At 37.9% G+C, this 26,758-nt stretch overlaps 1 protein-coding gene across 2 annotated transcripts in view; it reads right to left on the reverse strand.

The window, feature by feature from the left end:
* GABRG3 (gamma-aminobutyric acid type A receptor subunit gamma3) overlaps positions 1-26,758 on the reverse strand; it is an 828,707-nt gene that overhangs the window by 148,439 nt on the left and 653,510 nt on the right. For both annotated transcript variants that reach the window (XM_086364905.1, XM_086364906.1), the window contains exon 6: positions 9,504-9,641. In XM_086364905.1, the coding sequence (XP_086221031.1) occupies positions 9,504-9,641 (138 nt within the window). The remainder of the gene's footprint in view (positions 1-9,503; positions 9,642-26,758) is intronic.

Below are 26,758 nucleotides of genomic sequence, written 5' to 3' on the forward strand. Positions count from 1 at the left end.
CATTTAGCAGAATTCTATGTGCTATACAGTAGGTTCTTGTTGATTATTTATTTTAAATATAGCAGTGATCTTATTGCATATTTTAAAACCAGTTGTGTTCAACCTACCTTCACATTTCCTTTTGTTTAATATCATTTTGCCCAGAATACCAGGAAAGAAAGAACAGCATTAATACTTGGCATTTAAATACTAGAACAATCATCCCATTTAGTTACCTTCCATTGGGCTGCCACAAAGATCTGCTGGTTTATTATAAACTCTCAGAATGTAATTATATTATTAATGTAAGTGACTCAAATTTGGGTAAATGCTTCCCCAAACATTCCCCATTATATGCTGTCTCCATGATTTATTTAATGATTATGACCTTTCATTCTTTTAACCTTATCAACATTTAATATTTAAACGCAGATGTCATTTTTCACCTTTACCACCATGACATCTGTGGAGAAGTTTTGCTTTTGTCTGTTGATTAGATAGTTTTTAAGACCTTTCTTCATGTGAAATGCAGTAAGCCTTCCAAAGCAACAGGTTCCACATACTTAGATTTAACCAACTGTGGACTGACAATATTTGAAACAATTTTTTTTCAGAAAGTTAGGAAAAACAAACTTGAATTTGACACGCATGAAAAGGACACTTGAATATTGAAAAACATGGGCACCAACACTCTACACAGCTGAACATCTACATATAAGTTGAAAATACACATATAAATGGAAAATTCACATATAATTTGAAAATCTGCATATAAATCGGTCACTCAGTCATGTCTGACTCTTTGTGACTCCATGAACTGCAGCACGCCATGCTTCACGGTCCATCAGCTACTCCTGGAGCTTGCTCAAACTCATGTCCAAAGAGTCCGTGATGTCATGCAACCATCTCATACTCTGTCATCCCCTTCTCCTCCTGCCTTGAATCCTGCCCAGCATCAGGGTCTTTTCCAATGAGTCAGTTCTTTGTATCAGGTAGCCAGAGTATTAGGGCTTCAGCATCAGTCCTTCCAATGAACATTCAGGACTGATTTCCCTCAGGATGGACTGGTTTGATCTCCTTGCAGTCCAAGGGACTCGCAAGAAAGAGTCCTCTCCAACATCACGGTTCAAAACCTTTAATTCTTTGGGTCTCAGCTTGCTTTATGGTCCAACTCTCACATGCATACAGGACTACTGGCAAAATTATAGCCTTGACTAGATGGACCTTTGTTGGCAAAGTAATGTCTTTGCTTTTTATATGCTGTCTAGGTTGGTCATTGCTTTTCTTTCAAGGAGCAAGTGTCTTTTGATTTCGTGGCTACAGTCACAGTCTGCAGTGATTTTGGAGCCCAAGAAAATAGTTTGTCACTGTTTCCATTGTTTCTGCATCTATTTGTCATGAAGTGATGGGAACAGATGCCATGATCTTCAGTTTTTGAATATTGAGTTTTAAGCCAGCTTTTTCACTTTCATCAAAAGACTCTTTAGTTCCTCTTTGCTTTTTGCCATAAGAGTGGTGTCATCTGCATATCTGAGGTTATTGATATTTCTCCCGGCAATCTTGATTCCAGCATGTGCTTCATCCAGCCCAGCATTTTGCATGATGTACTCTGCATAGAAGTTAAATAAGCAGTAAAACAATATGCAGCCTTGTTGTACTCCTTTCCCAATTTGGAACCAGTCCATTATTCCATGTCCAGTTCTAACTATTGCATCTTGACCTGCATACATATTTCTCAGGAGGCAAGTAAGGTGGTCTGGGATTTCCATCTATGAAGAATTTTCCACAGTTTGTTGCGATCCACACAGCCAAAGGCTTTAGTGTAGTCAATGAAACAGCAGTAGATGTTTTTCTGGAATTCTCTTGCTTTTTCTATGATCCAACAGATGTTGGCAATTTGATCTCTGGTTCCTCTGCCTTTTCTAAATCCAGCTTGAACATTTGGAAGTTCTCGGTTCACATACTGTTGAAGCCTAGTTTGGAGAATTTTGAGCATTACTTTGTTAGCATATGAGATGACTGCAATCGTGTGGTAGTTTGAGCATTCTTTGGCATTGACTTTCTTTGGGATTGGAATGAAAACGGACATTTTGCAGTTCTGTGGCCACTGCTGAGTTTTCCTAATTTGCTGGCATATTGAGTGCAGCACTTTAACAGCCTCATCTTTTAGGATTTGAAATAAGTCAGCTGGAATTCCATCACTTCCACTAGCTTTGGTCCTAGTGATGCTTCCTAAGATCCACTTGACCTCGCAACCAAGATGTCTGGCTCTAGGTGAGTGATCACACAATCATGGTTATCTGGGGCATTAACATCTTTTTTGTGTAGTTCTTCTGTTTATTCTTGCCACCTCTTATTAATATGCTCTGCTTCTGTTAGGTCCATACATTTTCTGTCTTTTACTGTGCCCCTCTTTGCATGAAATGTTCTCTTGGTGTCTCTAATTTTCTTGAAGAGATCTCTAGTCTTTCCCATTCTATTGTTTTCATCTATTTCTTTGCATTGATCACTGAGGAAGGCTTTCTTATCTTTCCATACTATTCTGCACATTCAGATGGATATATCTTTCCTTTTCTCCTTTGCCTTTTGCTTCTCTTCTTTTCTCAGATATTTGTAAGACCTCCTCAGTCAACGATTCTGCATTTTTGCCTTTTTTTTTTTCTTGGGGATGATCTTGATTATTGTCTTCTGTACAATGTCATGAACCTCAGTCCATAGTTCTTCAGGCACTCTATCACATCTAATCCCTTGAATCCATTTTTTGCTTCCACTGTTCAATCATAAGGAATTTGATTTAGGTCATACCTGAATGGTCTAGTGCTTTTCTCTACTTTCTTCAATTTAAGCCTGCATTTGGCAATGAGGAGTTCATTATCTGAGCCCCAGTCAGCTCCTGGTCTTGTTTTTGCTGACTGTATAGAGCTTCTCCAACTTTGGCTGCAAAGAATATAATCAATCTAATTTCAGTATTGACCATCTGGTGATGTCCATGTGTAGAGTCTTCTCTTGTGTTGTTGGAAGAGGGTGTTTTCTATGACCAGTGCATTCTCTTGGCAAAACTGTTAGCCTTTGCCTTGCTTAATTTTGTACTCCAAGGCCACACTTGTCTGTTACTCCAGGTATCTCTTTACTACCTTCCTATGCATTCCACTTTCTTATGATGAAAAGAACATCTTTTTATGGTGTTATTTCTAGAAGATCTTGTAGGTCATCATCGAATTGTTCAACTTCAGCTTCTTCGGCATTAGTGGTAGGGGCATAGACTTGGATTACTGTGATATTGAATGGTTTTCTTGGAAATAAACAGAGATCATTCATCGTTTTTGAGATTACACCCAAGTACTGCATTCTGGCCTGTTTTATTGACTATGAGGGCTACTCCATTTCTTCTAAGGGATTGACAGCCCACAGTTGGTCTTCTGAATTAAATTCTCCCATTCACATCCATTTTAGTTCACTGACTCCTAAAATATCAATGTTCACTCTTCCCCTCTTCTGTTTGACCACATCTAATTTACCCTGATTCACAGAGCAAACATTCCAGTTCTATGCAATAATGTTCTTTACAGCATCAGACTTTGCTTTTATCACCAATCATATCCATAACTGGGTGTTGTTTTTTCTTTGGCTGAGCCTCTTCATATTTCCTGAGCTAGTTCTCTGCTCTTCTCTAGTTGCATATTGGGCACCTACCAATCTGGAGAGTTCATCTTTCAGTGTCAAATCTTTTTGCCTTTTCATACGGTTCATGGGGTTCTCAAGGCAGGAATACTGAAGTATTCCTTCAAAAGTAAGTCCTTCAAAAAGACTTATACCAGCACCACCCTGCTGCTAGGGTTCTGCCAGGATTGTGTTCAGTGTCCCTGACCCCACAATAGGCCCTGCCTCTGCCAGAGACTCCTGGACACTCACAGGCAAGTCTGGCTTACTCTCTTGTGGTGTCACTGCTCCTTTCTCCCGGGTCCTGGTTGCACAAAATTTTGTTTGTGCCCTCCGAGAATCTGTTTCCTCACACCTGTGGAAATTCTGTAATCAAATCCCACAGGTCTTTGAAGTCAAGTTCCTGAGGGTTCTCCATCCCGTTCTCAGATCCCCAGGTTGGGGAATTTGTTGTGGGCCCTAGAACTTTCGCAGCAGTGTGAGAACTTCTTTGATATAATTGTTATCCAGCTTGTGGCTCTATACCCAGTGGCTGTATGGTGGGGCTAATGGTGACCTCCTCCATGAGGATTTATGTGACAGTGCCTCCCAGGTTTGTTGCAGCCAGAGTCCCTGTGCCTGAGACAGCCACTGCTGAGCCATGCCTCCACAGGATACACTCAAACACTCAAAGGCAGATCTGGTTCAATCTCTTGTGGAGTCTGTGGATCCTGGTGCCCACAAGGTTTTAATGTAAATGGTCCTCAATATGTGTAGTTCTCTAATTTTTTCATATCCAAGGTTCTGCATACAGGGATTCAGCCAACTGGGGTTGCATAGTACTGTAGTATTTACTACAGAAAAAAAATCAAAATTTCAGTGAACTTGTACAGTTTAAACTGAGTTGCTTAAGGGTCAATTGTATTTGAATAATATTTACATTGTATTCACAACTATTTACATAGCATTTACAATATATTAGGTATTATAAGTAATTTAGAGATGATTTAAAATATATAGAAGGATGTATGTTAAATGCAGGCATTAGGCCATTTTATGTAGTGGGGTTGAGCATCTGGTATATTGATACCTTTAGGGATGTGGGAATCAATCCCCATGGATACAAAGTAGCAACTTCAGTTATCTATTTTAGAATTCTATCAAAAAATTCAGACTGTTCTTAAAATTAATAGAGCTCTTCAATGAATTTAGTAGTTTCAGGTTACAAAATTAACACCCAGAAATCTGTTGCATTTCTATACACTAACAAAAGATCAGAAAGAGAAATTCAAGAAACAATTCCATTTATCATCTCATTAAAAAGAATAAAATACCTCAAAATAAACCTGTCCAGGAGACAAAGGGGGCTTTCCCAGTGGCTCAGCGGTAAAGAACTCTGTCTGCAACACAGGAGATCCAGGTGTGATCCCTGGGTCAGGAAGATCCCCTGGAGAAGGGAATGGCTACCCACTCCAGTAATTTTGCCTGGAGAATTTCATGGACCAGAGGAGCCTGGCAGGCTACAGTCCATGGGGTACAAAAGAGTTGAACACTACTGATTGGCTATCACACACACACAAGATGACAAAAGAACTGTACTCTGAAAACTATAAGAGCCTGATGAAAGAAATAGAAGAAGACATAAGCAAATGGTAAGATATATCATGTTCTTGGATCAGAAGAATCAATATTGTCAAAATGACTATACTACCCAAGGTGATCTACAGATTCATTGCAATCCCTATCTAATTTGCAATGGCATTTTTTCACAGAGCTAGAACAAAAAAATCTTAAAATTTGTATGGAGAAACAAAAGACCCTGAATAGCCAAAACAATCTTGAGAACCAGACATTGTGAAATTCCTAGAGGAAAACATAGGCAGAACATTCTCTGAAATAAATCTCAGCAATATATTTTTCAATCTATTATTCCCAGAATAATGGAAATAAAAACAAAAGTAAACAGTTGGGTCCTACTTAAACTCAAAGGGCTTCCCTTATGGCTCAGCTGGTAAAGAATTTGCCTGCAATGTGGGATAACTGAGTTCAATCCCTGGGTTGGGAAGATCCCCTGGAGAAGGCAAAGGCTACCCACTCCAGTATTCTGGCGTGGAGAATTCCATGGACTGTACAGTCCATGGGGTCACAAATAGTTGGACATGACTGACATGACTGAATGACTTCCTTTTTTTTTAAACTCAAAAGCTTTTGCACAGTGAAAAAACCAAACAAAAGGAAAAGACAACTCACAGAATGGCAGAAATTAATTGCAAATGGGGTGAGCAACAAGGAATTAATCTCTAAAATTTACAACAGCTCATGACACTTAACAGTATCAAAACAATCAACCCAATAAAAAATAGGGCAGAAGACTTAAATAGAAATTTCACCAAAGAAAGCATACAGATGGTCAAGAGGCACATGCAAAGATGTTCAACATCTCTAATTATTACAGAAATGCAAATAAAAACTACAATGAGATATCACCTCACACCAGTCAAAAATGGCTATCATCAAAAAACCCACAAGCAATAAATACTGGAGAGGGTGTGGAGAGAAGGGACCCCTCCTACACTGTTGATGAGAATGTAAATTGATACAGTCGATATGGAGAACAGATGGAAGTTCCATAAAAACAAACAAACAAACAAACTAAAAATAGAGCTATCATATGACCCTGCAATTCCACTCCTGGGCATATATCCAGAGAAGGACATGTTCCAAAAGGATGCATGCACCCCAATGCAGCACTATTTATAAGAGCCAAGACATGGAATTCTATTTTAGAATTCTTTTAGGTTACTTCTTTTAGGAAGTAACCTAAAAGCCTGTCAACAGAAGAATGGACAAATAAGATCTGGTACATATAGGCAATGAATATTAGCCATTAAAAAGAATGAAAGAATGTCATTTGCAGCAACATGGAAGGACCTAGAGACTGTCATATGGAGTGAAGTCAGACAGAGAAGGAGAAATATCATGCAACATCCCTTGTATGTGGAATCTAAAAAGAAATGATATAATGAACTTATACTTACAAAAGAGGAAAAGACTCACAGATATAGAGAATGAACTTATAGTTGCTGGGGGGAAAGATGGGGGAAAGGGATAGAGAGTTAGGAATGGGAATGTACACACTGTTATATTTAAAATGGATAACAAACAAGGGCCTACTGTATAGCACATGGACCTCTTCTCAGTGTTATGTGGCAGACTGTACAGGAGAGGAGTTTGGGGAAGAATGGATTCATGTATATTTATGAATGAGTCTCTTTGCTGCTCACCTCAAACTATTAGAACATTGTCAATTGGCTATACCCTAATACAAAATAACAAGTTAAAAAAACTCAGACTGTTCTTTAAGGATATTTACTCAGTTCAGTTCAGTTCAGTTTCTCAATCGTGTCCAACTCTTTGCGACCCCAGGAATCACAGAATGCCAGGCCTCCCTGTCCATCACCAACTACTGGAGTTTACTCCAAGTCATGTCCATCGAGTCAGTGATGCCATCCAGCCATCTCATCCTCTGTCGTCCCCTTCTCTTCCTGCTCCCAATACCTCCCAGCATCAGGGTCTTTTCCAATGAGTCAACTCTTCACATGAGGTGGCCAAAGTATTGGAGTTTCAGCTTTAGCATCAGTCTTTCCACTGAACATCCAGGACTGATCTCCTTTAGAACGGACTGGTTGGATCTCCTTGCAATCCAAGGGACTCTCAAGAGTCTTCTCCAGCACCACAGTTCAAAAGCATCAGTTCTTCAGCACTCAACTTTTTTCACAGTCCAACTCTTACATCCATAAGTGTTGTGAGAGGGCATCAGAGGGCAGACACACTGAAACCATAATCACAGAAAACTAGCCAATCTGATCACATGGACCACAGCCTTGTCTAACTCAATTAAACTAAGCCATGCCATGTGGGGCCACCCAAGACGGATGGGTCATGGTGGAGAGGTCTGACACAATGTCATCAATGGGAGAGGGAATGGCAAACCACTTCAGTATTCTTGCCTTGAGAACCCCATGAACAGTAGGAACAGGCAAAATGTTAGGATACTGAAAGAGGAACTCCCCAGGAAGTGCCCAATATGCTACTGGAGATCAGTGGAGAAATAACTCCAGAAAGAATGAAGGGATGGAGCCAAAGCAAAAACAATACCCAGTTGTGGATGTGCCTGGTGATAGAAGCAAGGTCCAATGCTGTAAAAAGCAATATTGCATAGGAACTTGGAATGTCAGGTCCATGAATCAAGGCAAATTGGAAGTGGTCAAACAGGAGATGGCAAGAGTGAATGTCAACATTCTAGGAATCAGCAAACTAAAATGGATGAATTTAACTCAGATGACCATTATATCTACTGGTGGGCAGAAATCCCTTAGAAGAAATGGAGTAGCCACCATGGTCAACAAAAGAGTGTGAAATGCAGTACTTGGATGCAATCTCAAAAACGACAGAATGATCTCTGTTCGTTTCCAAGGCAAACCATTCAATATCACAGTAATCCAAGCCTATGCTCCAACCAGTAATGCTGAAGAAGCTGAAGTTGAACGGTTCTATGAAGACCCACAAGACCTTTTAGAACTAACACCCAAAAAAGATGTCCTTTTCATCATAGGGGCCTGGAATGCAAAAGTAGGAAATCAAGAAACACCTGGAGTAACAGGCAAATTTGGCCTTGGAGTACAGAATGAAGCACGGCAAAGGCTAATAGAGTTTTGGCAAGAGAATGCACTGGTCATAGCAAACACCCTCTTCCAACAACACAAGAGAAGACTCTACACATGGACATCACCAGATGGTCAACACTGAAATCAGATTGATTATATACTTTGCAGCCAAAGATGGAGAAGCTCTATACAGTCAGGAAAAAGAAGACCAGGAGCTGACTGTGGCTCAGATCATGAGCTCCTTATTGCCAAATTCAGACTTAAATTGAAGAAAGTGGGGAAAACCACTAGACCATTTAGGTATGACCTAAATTAAATCCCTTATGATTATACAGTGGAAGCGAAAAATAGATTTAATGGACTAGCTCTGATAGACAGAGTGCCTGATGAACTGAAGATATTTACTACTAATTATTAAAATTCACATCTTAATCTAGTTATATGAAGCAAATTATTATGGTGTTTTAAAAGTCAATAAATTATTTATATTAGCAAATAACTAGATCAGAAGAAAAACTGACTTGAAACCAATCTACTCCCCAAATCCTGTTAGAAAAAAATGAATTGCAAAATAGTGAACCATAGATCCTTATTTGGGAATTACCAGAAAACAAATAATAAACATCCATAAAACAAAAAAATATATTTAAAGACATTAATAGGTGAAGCATCTCTTTCATCTAAATACATGTGTTATAATATGCATATAATGTTCACTTAAAATGAAATTGGTGGATAATTATTGGGCTCAATATTTTGAAAAAAGACACAAAGTTTGAAGGAAAGGAAGAAGCTAGAAACTGAAATTCAAAGGACATTTCACATCAGCTTTTTGTTTTGTATATTATCTATAATATCTCATGTTCATCATGTATGTGGAAAGCTGTAGAACTCTTACCATTAGTGAAATTGGTTTATATAAATCTGGTCAGTGATGAGAGGATTTATGGACATAATGCCAACATGGTCTCAATTTAAAAGTATAAGACAATTCTAATCACCCTTTCCCCATTGCAATTAAAACATTGAACATTTTTGACTTTTAGATCAGCTGTTTTGCCTCAAATATCACTTAGGAATCATGGCTGCCTGAGTATAATTAGCTAAAACACACACAGGAAGGAATTCTACATGAAAGGTATGCCTTAGGCATCAAGGGAAAAAGTCAGAGGTTTTTTTTTTTTTTTGAGAATTACACTTCTTTAAGTTATCTCTTACCTGCTGATGTTTGCACAATTTCCGTGGTGTTTCTGAGGCCCATGAAATCAAACTGATAAAGCCGCCAGGATTTCTGATCAGCTGCCTCAACTGAGTTTTTTCTCCATCTATAAATCATTTCTTCTTTGGGGTAGCCATCTAAAAATGCAAAACAAATATTAGTGCTTGAAGACATAGGATTGTAACACATCAAAGTCAAAATTATAATTCTGATCACTTAATAGGAGTTGACATTTTAGTCCATATTTAATCATTAACTTTTCCTCATATGCATAGAAACTCCAAAAATGAATGGGAAGTGGCTACTTAACCCAGAAGATTTTTGCTGCACATCTTCACGATCAACAAAATGTGAACAACCACATGCCATGTCTGTGTGAACATAGAATATATCTCTCAGTGTGGAAGGCTTGGTTGTAGTTGACATTCAAAGTATAGACCTTATCTAACTTCCTGGCTCACTCTCACCAGACCTTCAAAACTTTTCCAGAGCTGAGTCTGTCTAGATCTCAGGAAAGACAAATTTACTTTTTTATTATAAACTTTATTATATATATATATAGCTTTTATTATTTATTACATATTTACATTTATTATTATTATTGAAGCATAGTTGATGTACAATATTATGTAATTTGTTGTTGTTGTTCAGTGGCCAAGTTTTGTCCAACTGTTTGCGACCCCATGGACTGCAGCATGCCAAGCTTCCCTGTCCATCACCAACTCCCAGAGCTTGCTCAAACTCATGTCCATCAAGTCGGTGATGCCATTCAACCATCTCATCCTGTGTCAAACCTTTCTCCTCCTGCTTTCAATCTTTCCCAGCATCAGGGTCTTTTCCAAGGAATCAGTTCTTCACATCAGGTGGACAAATTACTGGAGTTTCAGCTTCAGCATCAGTCCTTCCAATGAATATTCAGGACTGATTTCCTTTAGGATGGACTGGTTGGATCTCCCTGCAGTCCAAGGGACTCCCAAGAATCTTTTCCAACACCACAGTTCAAAAGCATCAATTCTTCGGCACTCAGCTTTCTTTAGAGTCCAACTCTCACATCCATACATGACTACTGGAAAAACTATAGCTTTGACTAGATAGACCTTTGTTTGCCAGGTAATGTCTCTGCTTTTTAATATGCTGTCTCAGTTGGTCATAGCTTTCCTTCCAAGGAGCAAGCATCTTTTAATTTCGTGGCTGCAGTGACCTTGCTCTTGCTCCTCTTGCACCAAATGCATTCATTTTCTCACTGTTGAGAATAATGTTTGCTGTGGATTTGTTGTATACGGCCTTTATTATGTTGAGGTATGTTCCTTCTATGCCTACTTTATGGAGAGTCTTTATCATTAACCAGTGTTGAATTTTGTTAAAGCTTTTTCTGCATCTGTTGAGAAGATCATATGTTTTTTTGTCTTTCAACTTATTAATATGGTCTATCACATCGGTTGATTTACGTATACTGAAGAGTCCTTGCATCACTGGGATAACTCCCACTTGATCTTGATGTATGATCCTTTTAATGTGTTGTTGGATTCTGTTTGGTAGAATTTTGTTGAGGATGTTTGCATCTATGTTTATGGGTGATATTGGCCTGCATTTTCTTTATTGTGATATTTTTATCTGGTTTTTGTATTAGGGTAATGGTGGCCTCATAGAATGGGATTGAGAGTTTTCCATCTTCTGCAATTTTCTGGAAGGGTTTGAGCAGGATAGGTGTTAACTCATCTCTAACTTTTAGAAGAATTCACCTGTGACGTCAGCTATCACTGGGCTTTTGTTTGTCAGAAGATTTTTTATTACAGCTCTGACTTCTGTGCTTGTGATTAATTTGCTGAGTTCAGTTGCTCAGTCGTGCCTGACTCTTTGCAACCCCATGGACTGCAACATGCCAGGCTTCCCTGTCCATCAAACTCATGTCCATCGAGTTGGTGACGCCGTCTAAGCATTTCATCCTCTGTCATTCCCTTCTCCTCCTTCCTTCAATCTTCCCCAGCATCAGGGTCTTTTCCAATGAGTCAGTTATTTACATGAGGTTGCATAAGTATTGGAGCTCCAGCTTCAGCATCAGTCCTTCCAATGAATATTCAGAACTGATTTCCTTTAGGATTGACAAGTTTGATCTCCTTGCAGTCTAAGGAACACTGAAGAGTCTTCTCCAACACCACCACAGTTCAAAAGCATCAATTCTTCAGTGCTCAGCTTTCTTTATGGTCCAACTCTCACATCCATACATGACTACTGGAAAAACCATAGCTTTGACTAGATAGACTTGTCACAAAGTACTGTCTCTGCTTTTTATTATGCTGTCTAGGCTGGTCATAGCTTTTATTCCAAGGAGCATGCATCTTTTAATTTAGTGGCTACAGTCCCCATCTGCTGTGATTTTGGATCCCAAGAGAATAAAGTCTGTCACTGTTTCCATTGGTTCCCCATCTATTTGCCATGAAATGATGGGAACGGATGCCATGATCTTAGTTTTTTAAATGTTGAGTTTTAAGCCACCTTTTTCACTCTCCTTTTTCACTTTAATCAGGAGGCTCTTAAGTTTCTGTTCACTTTCTGCCATAAGGGTGGTGTCGCCTGCATATCTGAGGTTATTGATATTTCTCCCAGCAATTTTGATTCCAGCTTGTGCTTCATCCAGCCCGGCATTTCACATAATGTGCTCTGCATATAAGTTAAATAAGCAGGATAATAATATACAGCCTTCAGTCACTCAGTTGTGTCTGACTCTTTGCGACCCCATGGACTGCAAAAACAACAACAACAACAACAACAAAAACTTTTTTGTATAATTCTTCTGTTTATTCTTGGCACCTCTTCTTAATATATTCTGCTTCTGTTAGGTCCATAACATTTCTGTCCTTTTTTATGCCTGTCTTTGCATGAAATGTTCCCTTGGTATCTCTAATTTTCTTGAAGAGATCTCTAGTCTTTCCCATTCTATTGTTTTCCTCTATTTCTTTGTGTTGATCACTGAGGAAGGCTTCTTATCTCTCCTTGCTATTCTTTGGAACTCTGCATTCAAATAGGTATACCTTTCCTTTTCTCTTTTGCCTTTCACTCCTCTTCTTTTCTCAGCTATTTGTAAGGCCTCCTCAGGCAACCATTTTGCCCTTTTGCATTTTTTTCTTGGGGATAGTCTTAATCACTGCCTTATGTACAATGTCACAAATCTCTGTCCATAGCTCTTCAGGCACTATATCAGATCTAATCCCTGTAATCTATTTGTCACCTCCACTGTATAATCGTAAGGTATTTGACTTAGCTCATACCTGAGTGGTCTAGTGGTTTTCCCTACTTTCTTCAATATAAGTCTGAATTTGGCAATAAGGAGTTCGTGATCTGAGCCACAGTCAGCTCCTGTTCTTCTTTTTGCTGACTGTATAGAACTTCTCCATCTTTAGCTGCAAAGAATCTAATCAATCTGATTTTGGTATTGACCATCTGGTGATGCCATGTGTAGGGTCATCTTTTGTGTTGTTGGAAGAGGGTGTTTGCTATGACCAGAGTGTTCTCTTGGCAAAATACTGTTGGCCTTTGCCCTGCTTCATTTCGTACTCCAAGGCCAAACTTGACTGTTACTCCAGGTATCTCTTGACTTCCTACTTCTGCATTCCAGTCCCCTATGATGAAAAGGACATTTTTTTGGGGTGTTAGTTCTAGAAGGTCTTGTAAGTCTTCATGGAACCATTCAACTTCAGCTTCTTTGGCATTATTGTTTGATGCATAGACTTGGATAACTCTGATATTGAATGGTTTGCCTTGGAAATGAACAGAGATCATGCTGTCATTTTGGTCAATGCATCCAAGTACTGCATTTTGGACTCTTTTGTTGACTGTGAGGGTTATTCCATTTCTTCTAAGGGATTCTTGTCTACAGTAGTAGATATAATGGTCATCTGAATTAAATTTGCCTGTTCCAGTCCTTTAGTTCACTTATTCCTAAATAGTCAGTGTTCACTCTTGTCATCTCCTGTTTTACCACTTCCAATTTACCTTGATTCATGGACGTAACATTCCTGGTTTCTATGCAATATTGTTCTTTATAGCATTGGACTTTACTTCCATCACCAGTCACATCCACAGCTGGGCGCTGTTTTGGCTTTGACTCCATCTCTTCATTCTTTTTGGAGTTATTTATCCACTCTTCTCCAGTAACATATTGGGCACCTACCAACCTAGTGAGTTCATCTTTCATTTTCATACCTTTTTGCCTTTTCATACTGTTCACGGTGCTCTGAGAGCAAGAATGCTGAAGTGGTTTGCCATTCCCTTCTCCAGTGGACCATGTTTTGTCAAAACTCTCCACTTTGACCCATCCATCTTGGGTGGCCCTATGTGGCATGGCTCATAGTTTCTTTGAGTTAGACAAGGCTGTGGTCCATGTGATCAGTTTGATTAGTTTTCTGTGATTGTGGTTTTCATTCTGTCTGCCCTCTGATGGATAAGGATAAGAGACTTATGGAAGCTTCCTGATGGGAGAGAATTACTTTGGGGCAAACTAGGTCTTGTTTTGATGGGTGTGGCCATGATCAGTAAATCTTTAATCCAATTTTGTGTTCCCTCCCTTTTTTTGGCCTGAACCAAACTATGGTACGGATACTGAAGCTAATGGTAACCTCCTTCATAAGGACTTGTTCAGGCATCCTTGTATTCAGTGCCTCTGACCCTGTAGCAGGCCACTCTATCCCTGCCTCCACCAGAGACTCCTGGACACTCATCGACAAGTCTGACTCAGTCTCTGTGGAGATACTGTTCCTTTCTCCTGGCTCCCAGTGCACACAAGGTTTTGTTTGTGCCCTCCAAGAGTCTGTTTCACCAGTCCTGTGGAAGTTCTGTAATCAGGTCCCCCTGGCCTCCAAGATCAAAGGGGTTTTCAGTCCCTTTTGAGTACCATCTACAAAATTTAAGTTTCACATGCTCATGTAAAATATGAAAGTAATCTGCATCTTATGTTATAGCTGTAAAAAGAAATTTGGAAAATACTACAGTTGTTACTATGCTAAATTGCTTCACTTTCAACAGTTCAGAGAACAAAGTATGAACAAATGTACTCATTTTAAAAACTAATCACCCTAATGTGGGCCTGGAGAACAGAAAGAGACATGAATGAACTCACTGAGATGGGGAAAATACAGATTCTCTATCTTGTTTTTGGTGATGATTGCATGTAGGTTACAAATGTGAAAATGTTTGCATTTTAGAGCACCTAAATTATGATCTCAAAAGAAATTCAACTCTGTCTTTTTAGGTCATGGACAGGGAAACATGGCCACTAACTTACATCTTACCAGATATTTCTCAATATAGCTCTCATTTCATCTTTTATCATCTAGAATCAATGTCTTATACTAAACTGATGTTGACCAAAACACACACAAAAAAGCTCTAATTTTAACTACATTTAATAATTAAAAGGCTATTTTTGCTAAGTTATTTATAAATGTTATAGTTTAATATGAAATGAAATTTCTGTTTAAGAGTTTTACAAATCTTTCAGAAGAATATTTTATTGATTTCTTTTGGAATTTCAAGTCCAAAAGAAATATATAAAATATATAAACAGTCAGTTTGGAAAACAAGATATAATCTAAAAGACAATTCCAAGATACAGGCTTGGTTTGTGGAAAAATTAACTTTGTTACCTTACTCTACACTCTTTAGCATTGTGTGACTTTGACTACATATAGCTAGTATCTTCATCATGCCAGATTTCAAAATATTCAATGAACTTATATAAACTTTAGGAAAGAATTTGTAACATGAGCTTGTGAAATGTCAAACTAATTATAAAAAGAGCATATCCCCCAAATCCGAATAGGTATGTCTAGAACTTCACACTCTATATGCCTGCCACTATTGATACCTCTGAAATATTTATTTCTCTCTGCTCTAAAAGTTTGTTCAAGTAATTTTGTATTTGAGGCTTACTATCCCAGGAATGTTCATGGCCATATACATATATATATATATACATATACACACACACATATATATATATATATATGTATTTAAAGCTTTCCTAACAGCTTTTTAAAATATTTTCCAAAATCAGGGTTGAATACTGAATCAATTCTGTAAAATACTGCTGAAAATCCTCTTATGAAAATGCATACCAAGGAGTACAACATGGCTGTTTTTTGTCACCCTGTTTATTTAACTTATACACAGAGGGCATCTTGGGAAATGCCAGGCTGAATGAGTTACAAACTGGGATCAAGTTTGCCTGGGGAAATATCAACAACCTCAGATGCAGATGATACAATGGCAGAACATGAAGAGGAACAAAGAACCTCATGATGAGGGTAAAGGAGAAGAGTAAATAAGCCAGATTAAAACTTGATATTAAAAAAAACTAAGATTATGGCATCCAGTCCCATCACTTCAGCAAGTAGATGGGGAAAATGTGGAAACATTGACTGATTTCCTCTTCTTGGGTTCTAAAATCAATGTGGATGGTAACTGCAGCCTTGAAATTAGAAGATGATTGCTTCTTGGCAGGAAAGCTATGACAAACATAGACAGTGTGTTAAAAAGCAAATATATCACTTTGCCAACAAAGTTCCATATTGTCAAGGCTATGGTCTTTCCAGTAGTCATGTACAAATGTGAGAGCTGGACCATAAAGAAGGCAGAGTACCAAAGAATTGATGCCTTCAGACTGTGATGCTGGATAAGACTCTTGAGATTCCCTTGGACAGCAAGAAGATCAAACCAGACACTCTTAAAGGAAATCAACCTTGAATATTCATTGGAAGTACTGATGTCAAAGCTGAAACTCCAATAATTTGGCTACCTGATGCAAACACCCAACTCATTGCAAAAGACCTTTATGTTGGGAAAGATTGAAGGCAGAAGGAAAAAAGGGCAAAAGAGGATGAGATGATTGGATGGCATCACTGATTCAATGGGCATTAATTTGGGCAAACTCTGGGAGATGGTGTGGGACAGGGAAGCCTGACATGCTGAAACCCAGGGGTCACAAAGGGTCAGACACAAGTTGGTGACTGAACAACAACAAATATTTTCTATAAACATATTTAAATATTTACATTTAAATTAACCATACTCTTCTGAAGATGCATGCATTAACTTGAAAGAACAAAAGTAGTTGGAGTTTCAGAGGGCATGTGAATTTGGGAGGAAAATTTCAGTAATTTTCTTAGCCATTCAGTCCTCTTCCTATGCCTCTTCTTCCTGTTAATTACAACCACCACTACTTTCACTATCTTCTTCTTCTTTACCATAGTAATCATCATTATCACTATCACCACCACCATTAATATCATCATCATCACCACCACCATCATCATCATATTGCTTTCTGTAATGAGGCACCAGGCAATATTTCAAGACTTTCAATGTGCTAAGTCTCACAACAATCCTGGTGGCATAGGTATTGCTGTCTCCATCTTACAGATGAGAAAGTTGAAGCACAGAGATTCTGAGTCATGTACCTATGACAGAGCCAGAATAAAAACTTAGATTTTCTGACTTTAGGATCTCTATCTTCTCACTTATTGCACTACACTGTAGTTGCTATCATGGAGACCTATACATAGAGGTTCTTCTAAAATCCTTGGAAGGGCACCGTAACTGTTTTTGAGTAATACTGAATGACTAGAGAAAGCCTCCCATTCCCAATTGTTTCCTCTCTGTTGGCATTTTTTATATATTTGACATACTGAAATTGAAAATTTTATATTATTAATCCCATTAGTCATTTCATATTTATTTTGTATTTATGTTTAATCATTCCTTAAAGCATACCCAGATAAATACTTTCAAATTTTAAATCTAATTATTTTATAGTTTTATTATATATTTCAATTAATAGTCATTTTGAAATTATTTTGGTCAAGGGTTTTCTACTTGATTGTCACATTTCTATGCAATCAGTGTGTGTGTGTGCATGAGTGTGTGATGTTAATGTATACTACATGATGTCAACTTTTTTTTTTCCTCTTTCCTTTTCTTTTCATTGATTTTCTGTTGAGCTAGAATTAATGTAAAATAACTTATCTTCTTTCCACAGCTGTTCCATCTTCTCATCACTCTTACAAATTTTTTTTCCTTACAAATTTTAAAATATGTGTTTCACATAATTTTCAGGAGTTTTGTATTTAGTAGGAGAAATAAGGTAAAGATATCAACTATATCTTCCCAGAAACAAAAGTCTCCAATTCATAAGTGCTTTTAAAGTGTATTATCTCATTTGAAAATATTTGAAAATTTCCAGAGATATTTATGTTATTAAATGTTCCCTTCACTTATTTTTTATTGAGTTATAGTTGACTTACAATATTGTATTAATTTTAGGTGTACAACATTGTGACTCAAAATTTTTATAGATTATACTTAAAGTTATTTATAATAATGGGTATGTTCTCTGTGCAGTACAATATATCCTAGAACCTTATTTATTTTATATATAATAGTCTGTTTCTCTTAATCCCATATACCTATCTTGTCCCTCCTTCCCCCCTCCCCATTGGTAACTATTACTTAGTTCTGAATATCTATTAGTCTATATTTTTGTTGTTGTTTTATAAGTTCATTTACTTTATTTTTTAGATTCTACATGTAACTTATGTTTGTCTTACTCTGACATATTTCACTAAGCATAATACATATTGTTGCAACTTTCAAAATTTCATTCTTTTGTATGACTAAGATTCCATTGTGAGTGTGTATGTATACATGTGTGTGTGTGTGGGTGTGTGTATATATGTATATATATACATATATATATATATATATATATATAATTTTCCTTCTCCATTCATTTGTTCATGAAAACTTAGGTTACTTTCATATTTTGGCTACTGTGAATAAAGCTGTCACAAACATTAGGGTTCATGTGTATTTTTGAATTAGAGTTTTCATTATCTTTGAATATAGGCCCAGGAGTGGAAGTTCTGCATCATAGGAAACTATTTTTTAGTTTTTGAGTAAACTCCATAATCTTCTTTAAGTGGGTATACCAATTAATATTCTCACAAACAGTGTACAAGGGATCCCTTTTCTCCCCACACTAGCCAACATTTGATATGTGTCTTCTATTTAATGATAGTCATACTGATGTGTATGAGGTTTCTTACTGCAGTTTTGATTTGCACATCTCTGATGATTAACTATGTTGAATATCTTCTCATGAGACTTTTGCCATCTCTATGTAGCTTCTTTAGCATCTCTATATAGCATCTGTATAGCTTCTTTGGAAAAATGCCTATTCATGTCTATTGCCCTTTTTAAAAATCACAGTGTATGTTTTCTGACATTATATGAGCTATTTATATTTTTGGATATTAATCCCTTATCTCCCAAGTCATATCACTTAAAACTAAGTTCTCCCATTCAGTAGACTGTCTTTTCGTTTTGTTAATAGTTTCCTTTTCTGTGAAAATCTTTATAGTTTTATTAGTTCCAACTTGTTTATTTTTTGCTCTTGCTTTATTTGCCTTAGGGGATAGATTTAAAAAGTATTGCTGCATTTTTTGTCAAAAAGTATCTTGCCTGTATTTTCTCCTAGGAGTTTTAAGATCTCCCATCTTGCATTTGCATCTATATTCCAGTTTGAGTTTATTTTTGTATGTGGTAGGATAAAATATTGTAACTTCATTTTTCCCATGTAGCTTTCCTGGTCTCCCAGCACTATTTATTGAAGAGACTGTCTTTTCCAAAATATATTATTGCTTCTTTTGTTATTGATTAATTGATCATAAGTGCATGCGTGTATTTCTGGGCTCTCTATTCTGTTCCATTAATCTCTGTATCAGTTTTTGTGCCAATACCATGCTGGTTTGATTACTGCAGCTTCATAATATAGTCTGAAGTCAGGGTCCATGATACCTCCAGCTCAATTCTAATTTCTCAAGAATGCTTTGGCTATCCAAGATCTTTTGCATTTCCATACAATTTTCAAAATGATTTTTTCCAGTTCTGTGAAAAATGCCATTGGTATTTTGATAGGGATTGCATTTAATCTGTAGATTACCTTGGATAGTATGGTCATATCAAAATATTAATTCTTTTATTCATCAACCGAGTTAATTTTCCATATTTTTGTGTTACCTTCATTTTTTTTTTTACTAATGTCTCATAATTTTTGGAGTGTGTATGTGTGCTCAGTCACTTCAGTCATGTCCAACTTTTTGTGACCCTCTGGACTGCAGCCTTCCAGGCTCCTCTGTCCATGGGATTCTCCAGGTAAGAATACTGGAGTGGGTTGCCATTCCGTACTCCAGAGGATTTTCCCTATTCAGAGATCAAACCTATGTCTCCTGCATTGCAGACAGCTTCTTTATCCACTGAGCCACCTGGGAAGCCAAATTTTTGAAGTGAGGGTCATTTACTTCTTAAGTTAGGTCAATTCCTAAGTATTTTAATCTTTCTTATGCAATTGTCAATGGGATTTCTTTTCAAACTTCTCTTTCTTAGAGTTCATTGTTAATGTATAGAAATACAACAGATTTCTGTGTATTAATTTTTTATCCTGCAACTTTACCAAATTCAGTGATAGTAGTAGTTCTTTGGTGCTGTATTTAGTGTTTCTATGTATAGTATCATATCATTTGCAAACAGTGACAGTTTCTGCAAACAGTGATAGTTTTACTTCTTTCTTTTGCATTTTTGTGCCTTTTATTTCTTTTGCTTGTCTGATTGCTATGGCAAGAACTTCCAACAGCATATTGTATACAAGTGGTGAAAGTAAGACTCTTTATCTTCTTCCTGATCTTAGAGAAAATACTTTAAGCTTTTCACTGTTGAATATCATGTTTTAGCTGTGGGGCTATCATATATGGTTTTTATATGTTGAGGTAGATTTCCTCATACCTTTTAAACCATAAATTAATGTTGAATTTTGTCAAAAGTTTTTCAGTATTTATTGACATGATCACTTGTTAATGTGGTGTATCACATTAATTGATTTGTTGATAATGAACCATCATTGCATCCCTGGGATAAATGTCATTTGATCACAGTGTCAGACCAGATCAGTCGCTCAGTCGTGTCTGACTCTTTGCAACCCCATGAATCGCAGCACGCCAGGCCACCCTGTCCATCACCAACTCCCGAAGTTCACTCAGACTCACGTCCATCGAGTCAGTGATGCCATCCAGCCATCTCATCCTCTGTTGTCCCCTTCTCCTCTTGCCCCCAATCCCTCCCAGCATCAGAGTCTTTTCCAATGAGTCAACTCTTCGCATGAGGTGGCCAAAGTCCTGGAGTTTCAGCTTTAGCATCATTCCTTCCAAAGAAATCCCAGGGCTGATCTCCTTCAGAATGGACTGGTTGGATCTCCTTGCAGTCCAAGGGACTCTCAAGAGTCTTCTCCAACACCACAGTTCAAAAGCATCAATTCTTCGGCGCTCAGCCTTCTTCACAGTCCAACTCTCACATCCATACATGACCACAGGAAAAACCATAGCCTTGACTAGACAAATCTTTGTTGGCAAAGTAAGGTCTCTGCTTTTGTGTAGGGTCCTTTAAATGTATTGCTGGATTTAGTTTGCTATTATTTTATTGAGGATTTTCACATCTATGTTCATCAGTGATAATGACCTATAATCTTTTTTTTTTTTTTTGGTATTGTCTGCTTTTGATTTCAGGGTGATGCTGGCCTCCTACGTTAAGTTTGTGAGCTGTCCTTCCTCTGCAAATTTTTGTAAGTTTCAGAAGGATATGTGTAAACTCTTCTCTAAATATTTGGTAATATTGACCTGGAAATCCATGTGGTCCTGGATTTTTGTTTGTTGGGAGTTTTTAAATTACTGATTCAATCTCATTGACTGGTCTGTTCACACATTTTATTTCTTGTTGGTTCTTTCTTCAGAGATTGTAGATTGTTAAGAATTTGTTAATTTCTTCCAGGTTAGAGTATAGTTGTTTGGAATAGTCTCTTATGATCTTTGGTACTTCTGTGATGTTGGTTGTAACTTCTTTTTCATTTCCGATTTTATTGATCTTGGCCCTTTTTTCTCTTGATGAGTCTGGCTAAACGATTTTTTCCCTCAACCTTTTCAAAGAGCCAACACGTAGTTTCATTAATCTTTTCTATTTTTGTAGTTTCTATTTTTTAATTTTTATGATTTCATACTTTCACTGACTTTGGGTTTTGCTTCTTTTTCTAGTTCCTTTACATGTTAGCTTAGGTTGTTTATTTGAGATTTTTCTCCACCCCCTCCCCCACCCCAGGTAAGCTTGTATCACTATAAAATCCCCTCTTAGAATTGCTTTTGCTGCATCCCGTAAGTTTTTGGTAGCTGTGGGTTTTTTTTGTTTGCTTTGGTGTTTTTTTTTTTTTTTTTTAAATTTAATTTCATTTTTAAACTTTACATAATTGTGTTAGTTTTGCCAAATATATTCCATGATCCACTGGTTGCTTGGTACCATATTGTTCAGACTGTACATCTTCGTACATCTTTGTGTTTGTTTCAGGTTTTGTTTCTATAGTTGATTTCTAGTCTCATTCAGTTCAGTTCAGTTCAGTTGTTCAGTCATGTCCGACTTTTTGCAACCCCATGAATTGCAGCACGCCAGGCCTCCCTGTCCATCACCATCTCCCCGAGTTCACTCAAACTCACTTCCATTGAGTCGGTGATGCCATCCAGCCATCTCATCCTCTGTCATCCCCTTTCCTCCTGCCCCCAATCCCTCCCAGCATCAGAGTCTTTTCCAATGGGTCAACTCTTCACATGAGGTGGCCAAAGTACTGGAGTTTCAGCTTTAGCATCATTCCTTCCAAAGAAATCCCAGGGCTGATCTCCTTTAGAATGGACTGGTTGGATCTCCTTGGAGTCCAAGGGATTCTCAAGAGTTTTCTCCAACACCACAGTTCAAAAGCATCAATTCTTCGATGCTCAGCTTTCTTCACAGTCCAACTCTCACATCCATACATGACTACTGGAAAAACCATAGCCTTGACTAGACGGACATTTGTTGGCAAAGTAATGTCTCTGCTTTTGAATATGCTATCTAGGTTGTTCATAACTTTTCTTCCAATAAGTAAGCATCTTTTAATTTCATGGCTGCAGTCACCATCTGCAGTGATTTTGGAGCCCCCCAAAATAAAGCCTGACACTGTTTCCACTGTTTCCCCATCTATTTCCCATGAAGTGATGGGACCAGATGCCATGATCTTCATTTTCTGAATGTTGTGCTTTAAGCCAACTTTTTCACTCTCCTCCTTCACTTTCATCAAGAGGCTTTTTAGTTCCTCTTCACTTTCTGCCATAAGGGTGGTGTCATCTGCATATCTGAGGTTATTGATATTTCTCCTGGCAATCTTGATTCCAGCCTGTGCTTCTTCCAGCCCAGCGTTTCTCATGATGTACTCTGCATAGAAATTAAATAAGCTAGGTGACAGTATAAAGCCTTGACGTACTCCTTTTCCTATTTGGAACCAGTCTCCATAGCTCAGGATTAAGCAAGTTTCTAGATGGCATGAGGAACTCTGTAATGTTTTTTTCTTTACTCAAGACAGTTTAAAAATTATTGAAGCATGCAACTTATCATGAAAAAGTCACGCCAAAATAGTTTTTGTTTGTGTTTGTCTAATATGGAAAGGAGAAGGCAATGGCACCCCACTCCAGTACTCTTGCCTGGAAAATTCCATGGATGGAGGAGCCTGGTAGGCTGCAGTCCATGGGGTCGCTAAGAGTCGGACACGACTGAGCAACTTCACTTTCACTTTTCACTTTCATGCATTGGAGAAGGAAATGGCAGCCCACTCCAGTGATCTTGCCTGGAGAACCCCAGGGACAGGGGAGCCTGTTAGGCTGCCGTCTATGGGGTCACACAGAGTCAGACACGACTGAAGTGACTTAGCATAGCATAGCATAATATGGAAAAGTTGAAACTAAAAATAAGTCAAATTAAACAGTGCATTTGAGAAAATTGTGGGCAAATTATTAGCGATGGTAATTTTTTTTTAATTAAAAAAAATTTTTTAAGTTATGATAATATTATAATATATATATATTATATATATAATATATAATATTATAATACCTGAATTTATCCAATAGTATTAATAATATTCAAATACTCACACTTATTCAATACTATTATAATACCTAAATTTGCCCAAATGTTAGTTCAGTTAGTAAGTTCAAATATTCTTGGATATAGCTGCAATTTCAGAGGTATGGTCACTGGGTAATCATAATAATGGCACATGGTCTAATTCCACAGAATGGACCTACATTCAGTGATTTTTGACTTCCTGTGATTCAACCAGTCATAATTACATTTCTCTCACGCCCTGTAAGTCAGAAACAGCCAATTAGAAAAACTCTGGGGAAAAAAACTCAAAAATAACCATGAAATTGCAAAGGACTTTCCAGAGAGCAACATTCAAATTATCACCATGACTTTTCAAACTTTACTATGCTAACTGTAATTTGTTTTCTAATTTCTTTTTGGAGGATGACATCTTTCATTTGACAAATCTTTTTGAAGGGGTTTTACCGTCCTTTTGGAAAGCTCCCATGTTGTCACCTGTGTCACATGACATAATCTGTCCTTGCCTCACAGCTCATCACATGTGCTCACATTGATGTTCCAGGGACTCACAGCAGATACGAGGATGTGAGACTGGGTCAAAAGGAGAGCAGCCACTACTGTATGGTGGCTGGCTCTGGGAGAATGGCATTTTCTGAAAGAAAACAGTCCCCTTTCATATTTTTATATTGATACATTTCCAGTGGTCATCCCATATTACACCTAAAAATTCTTGAGACACAGAGTAAGGAACAAGAGCTTTTGAGATTCATGGATGTGTGCTGGGTGGAGGGGTATGATTGACCAGAAGGAAAAAAAAATCTTATAAGAGAAGCCATGATGGAGAGAGTATGGGGAGGATGTTGTGGACATTGGGACCAGAAGGGAGGGGCAGAAATATTGTAGAAATAGGAGAGTCAAAGAGAACTGAGGTCCTGGGGAGGCAACACTTGCTGCTCCCTCCTTTTGATTCACTCTCCCATGCCTGAGAGCCACATGAATCAAGAGATCCTCTAAAAGAATGTGTGCAGTCTAAATGCTCATCAATGCATCCTTTGCTGTAGTTTACATGTAACAATTTGCATCAATTTAGCTCACATAGAAATAATCTCTGAAAAAAACAAATACCCTATGATCACTCTTATATGTTGAACCTGAAAAACAATACAAAACAAAGCAAGGTCATAGATATAAAGAAACAATTGGTGGCTGCCATAGGCGGAGGGCAAAGTGTAGGACAAATGGGTGAAGGGGGTCAAAAGGCAAAAATAAAAAAAAATAACTTCCAATAGATAAGCTTGGATTATTTTTCTTTCGGTGATTTGGAGGCGGGGGGCGGGGCGGGGGGGGAGGCGGGGAGGGGCCGGTAAGAGGCATAGGAAGAGAGTGAGTCCTGTTCAGTGCACACTGACTCCCATGAGAGGCACATTACATTGCCACAGAATCTCTGATGTTGATTGCTTCTCAGCAAGATAATGAGATGGAGTTTGCATTTTCTCAAATCACGAGACAACTGTGGAACATTGCTCAAGAGAATAAGCATGTGAATGGGGATACAATCTTAGGGGAAAAGGACTGCATTCCCAACAACCAACGCTGTATTAAATTAAACTATTTCCATTTCAATCACGGAGAGAATTGGTTAGAAAAATGCATGTGACTGTCAAAAATACTATTATTAAATGGTCGTGCAGTGCTTTCCTACAAATTGTAGTAAACACAAACAGCATGAATGTCAATGTGATTCAGAAACATGAGGCATGATCAAATTATGAGCCATTTAGTTGCAGTTGAAGAATAAGAGAGACGTTTCTACTAAAAGTTGCCTTCCAGTGGACTGGTCACGATCTGCATTTGTTTGCCCTGAGAATGACACCTGGGTTGGGCAGACATTTTGGGTGCCTCAGGCCAGTGTCCAATATGTATCAGCAAAGAACTGTGATAAAATACCCATGCTCTTGGAATTCATTGGTTTTCCAATGTCCCATTGGCTTGATGGATGGTGGAAATGACTTTTTGAAAACGCAGGTGCAGTGCCAGGTAGGTGGCAATACTTTTCAGGATAAATGCAAGGTTCTCCAGGAGGTTGCATATAGTTTGAATCATCATCCAGTAGATGGTGGTATTTCTCTGATGGTAAGTTTACAGCTTCAGAAATCAAGAGATGGAGATGGGAATGGTACTATCATTATTATCCTTAGTGACCCACTAGTGAAATTTTTGCTTCTAGTTCTCATGACTTATATTCTGCAGGTCTAAAGATTTATCTTCCACAGGAGAGACCTATGATTCCATTGAACTGGAGGTTTAGATGGCCATCCAGCCACTTTGGTTTTCCATACTTCTGAATCATCAGGCAAGGAAGGAAATTACTGGCTGGAGTAATTGATTCTGACTGCTGAGGAGAAAGTGGATGACATCACTCCACAGTGGAGTTAAGGAAGTGTATGACTGGAATACAAGAGTATTCTGGATCCTCTAGGACATCTCAGTATTACCATGCTCTTTGGTGGAGGTTAATGAAAAACAGTCCAACACTAGCAGGGCTACTAATGGCTCAGTACTTTGTGAGAGAAGCTTTGGGTCACTCCACCAACTAAAGAATGATAACTATCTTAGATATTTGCTAAAGTCAAAGGGAATATGTAATAGAAGAAGGTCATTATATATATCAGCAATGAATACTATTACAATAAAGAAGGCTGTAATTGTCTTGAGTATTCTTCCTTATTTTCTTATATGTTTCTGTAGCAAATATTTTTCTCTTATTCTCTAAAAGATAACATAAGATATATTGACTTTATATCACAGTATTAAAGTATTAGTAACTTTACAGTATTTCAGTTGCTGTTCAGTTGCTCAGTCATGTACTACTCTTTGAGAGTGCATGGACTATAGTTTCCCAAGCTTCCCTGTCCTTTAGTATCTCCCAGAGTGTGCTCAAACTCATGTCCATTGATTGATGATGCCATCCAACCATCTTATCCTCCTGTCACCCCTTGTCCTCCTGCTCACAACCTAAGTTGTTCTTGCTCAGTTGTACCCAACTCTTTGAGACTGCATGGACTGCAGCACACCAGGATTTGCTGTCATTCACTATCTCCCAGAGTTTGCTCAAACTCATGTCCCTTGAGTCAATTATGCCATCCAACCATCTCATTCTCTGTTGCCCCCTTCTCCTCCTGCCCTCAATCTTTCCCAGTATCAAGAGCTTTACCAGTGAGTCACCTCTTTGCATCAGGTGGCCAAAGTA

This window comes from Bos grunniens, chromosome 21 (genome assembly GCF_055505025.1).
Source record: "Bos grunniens cultivar Pamir isolate PY7600 chromosome 21, Bosgru_T2T1.0, whole genome shotgun sequence".
In the NCBI taxonomy this organism is placed as follows: domain Eukaryota; kingdom Metazoa; phylum Chordata; class Mammalia; order Artiodactyla; family Bovidae; genus Bos; species Bos grunniens.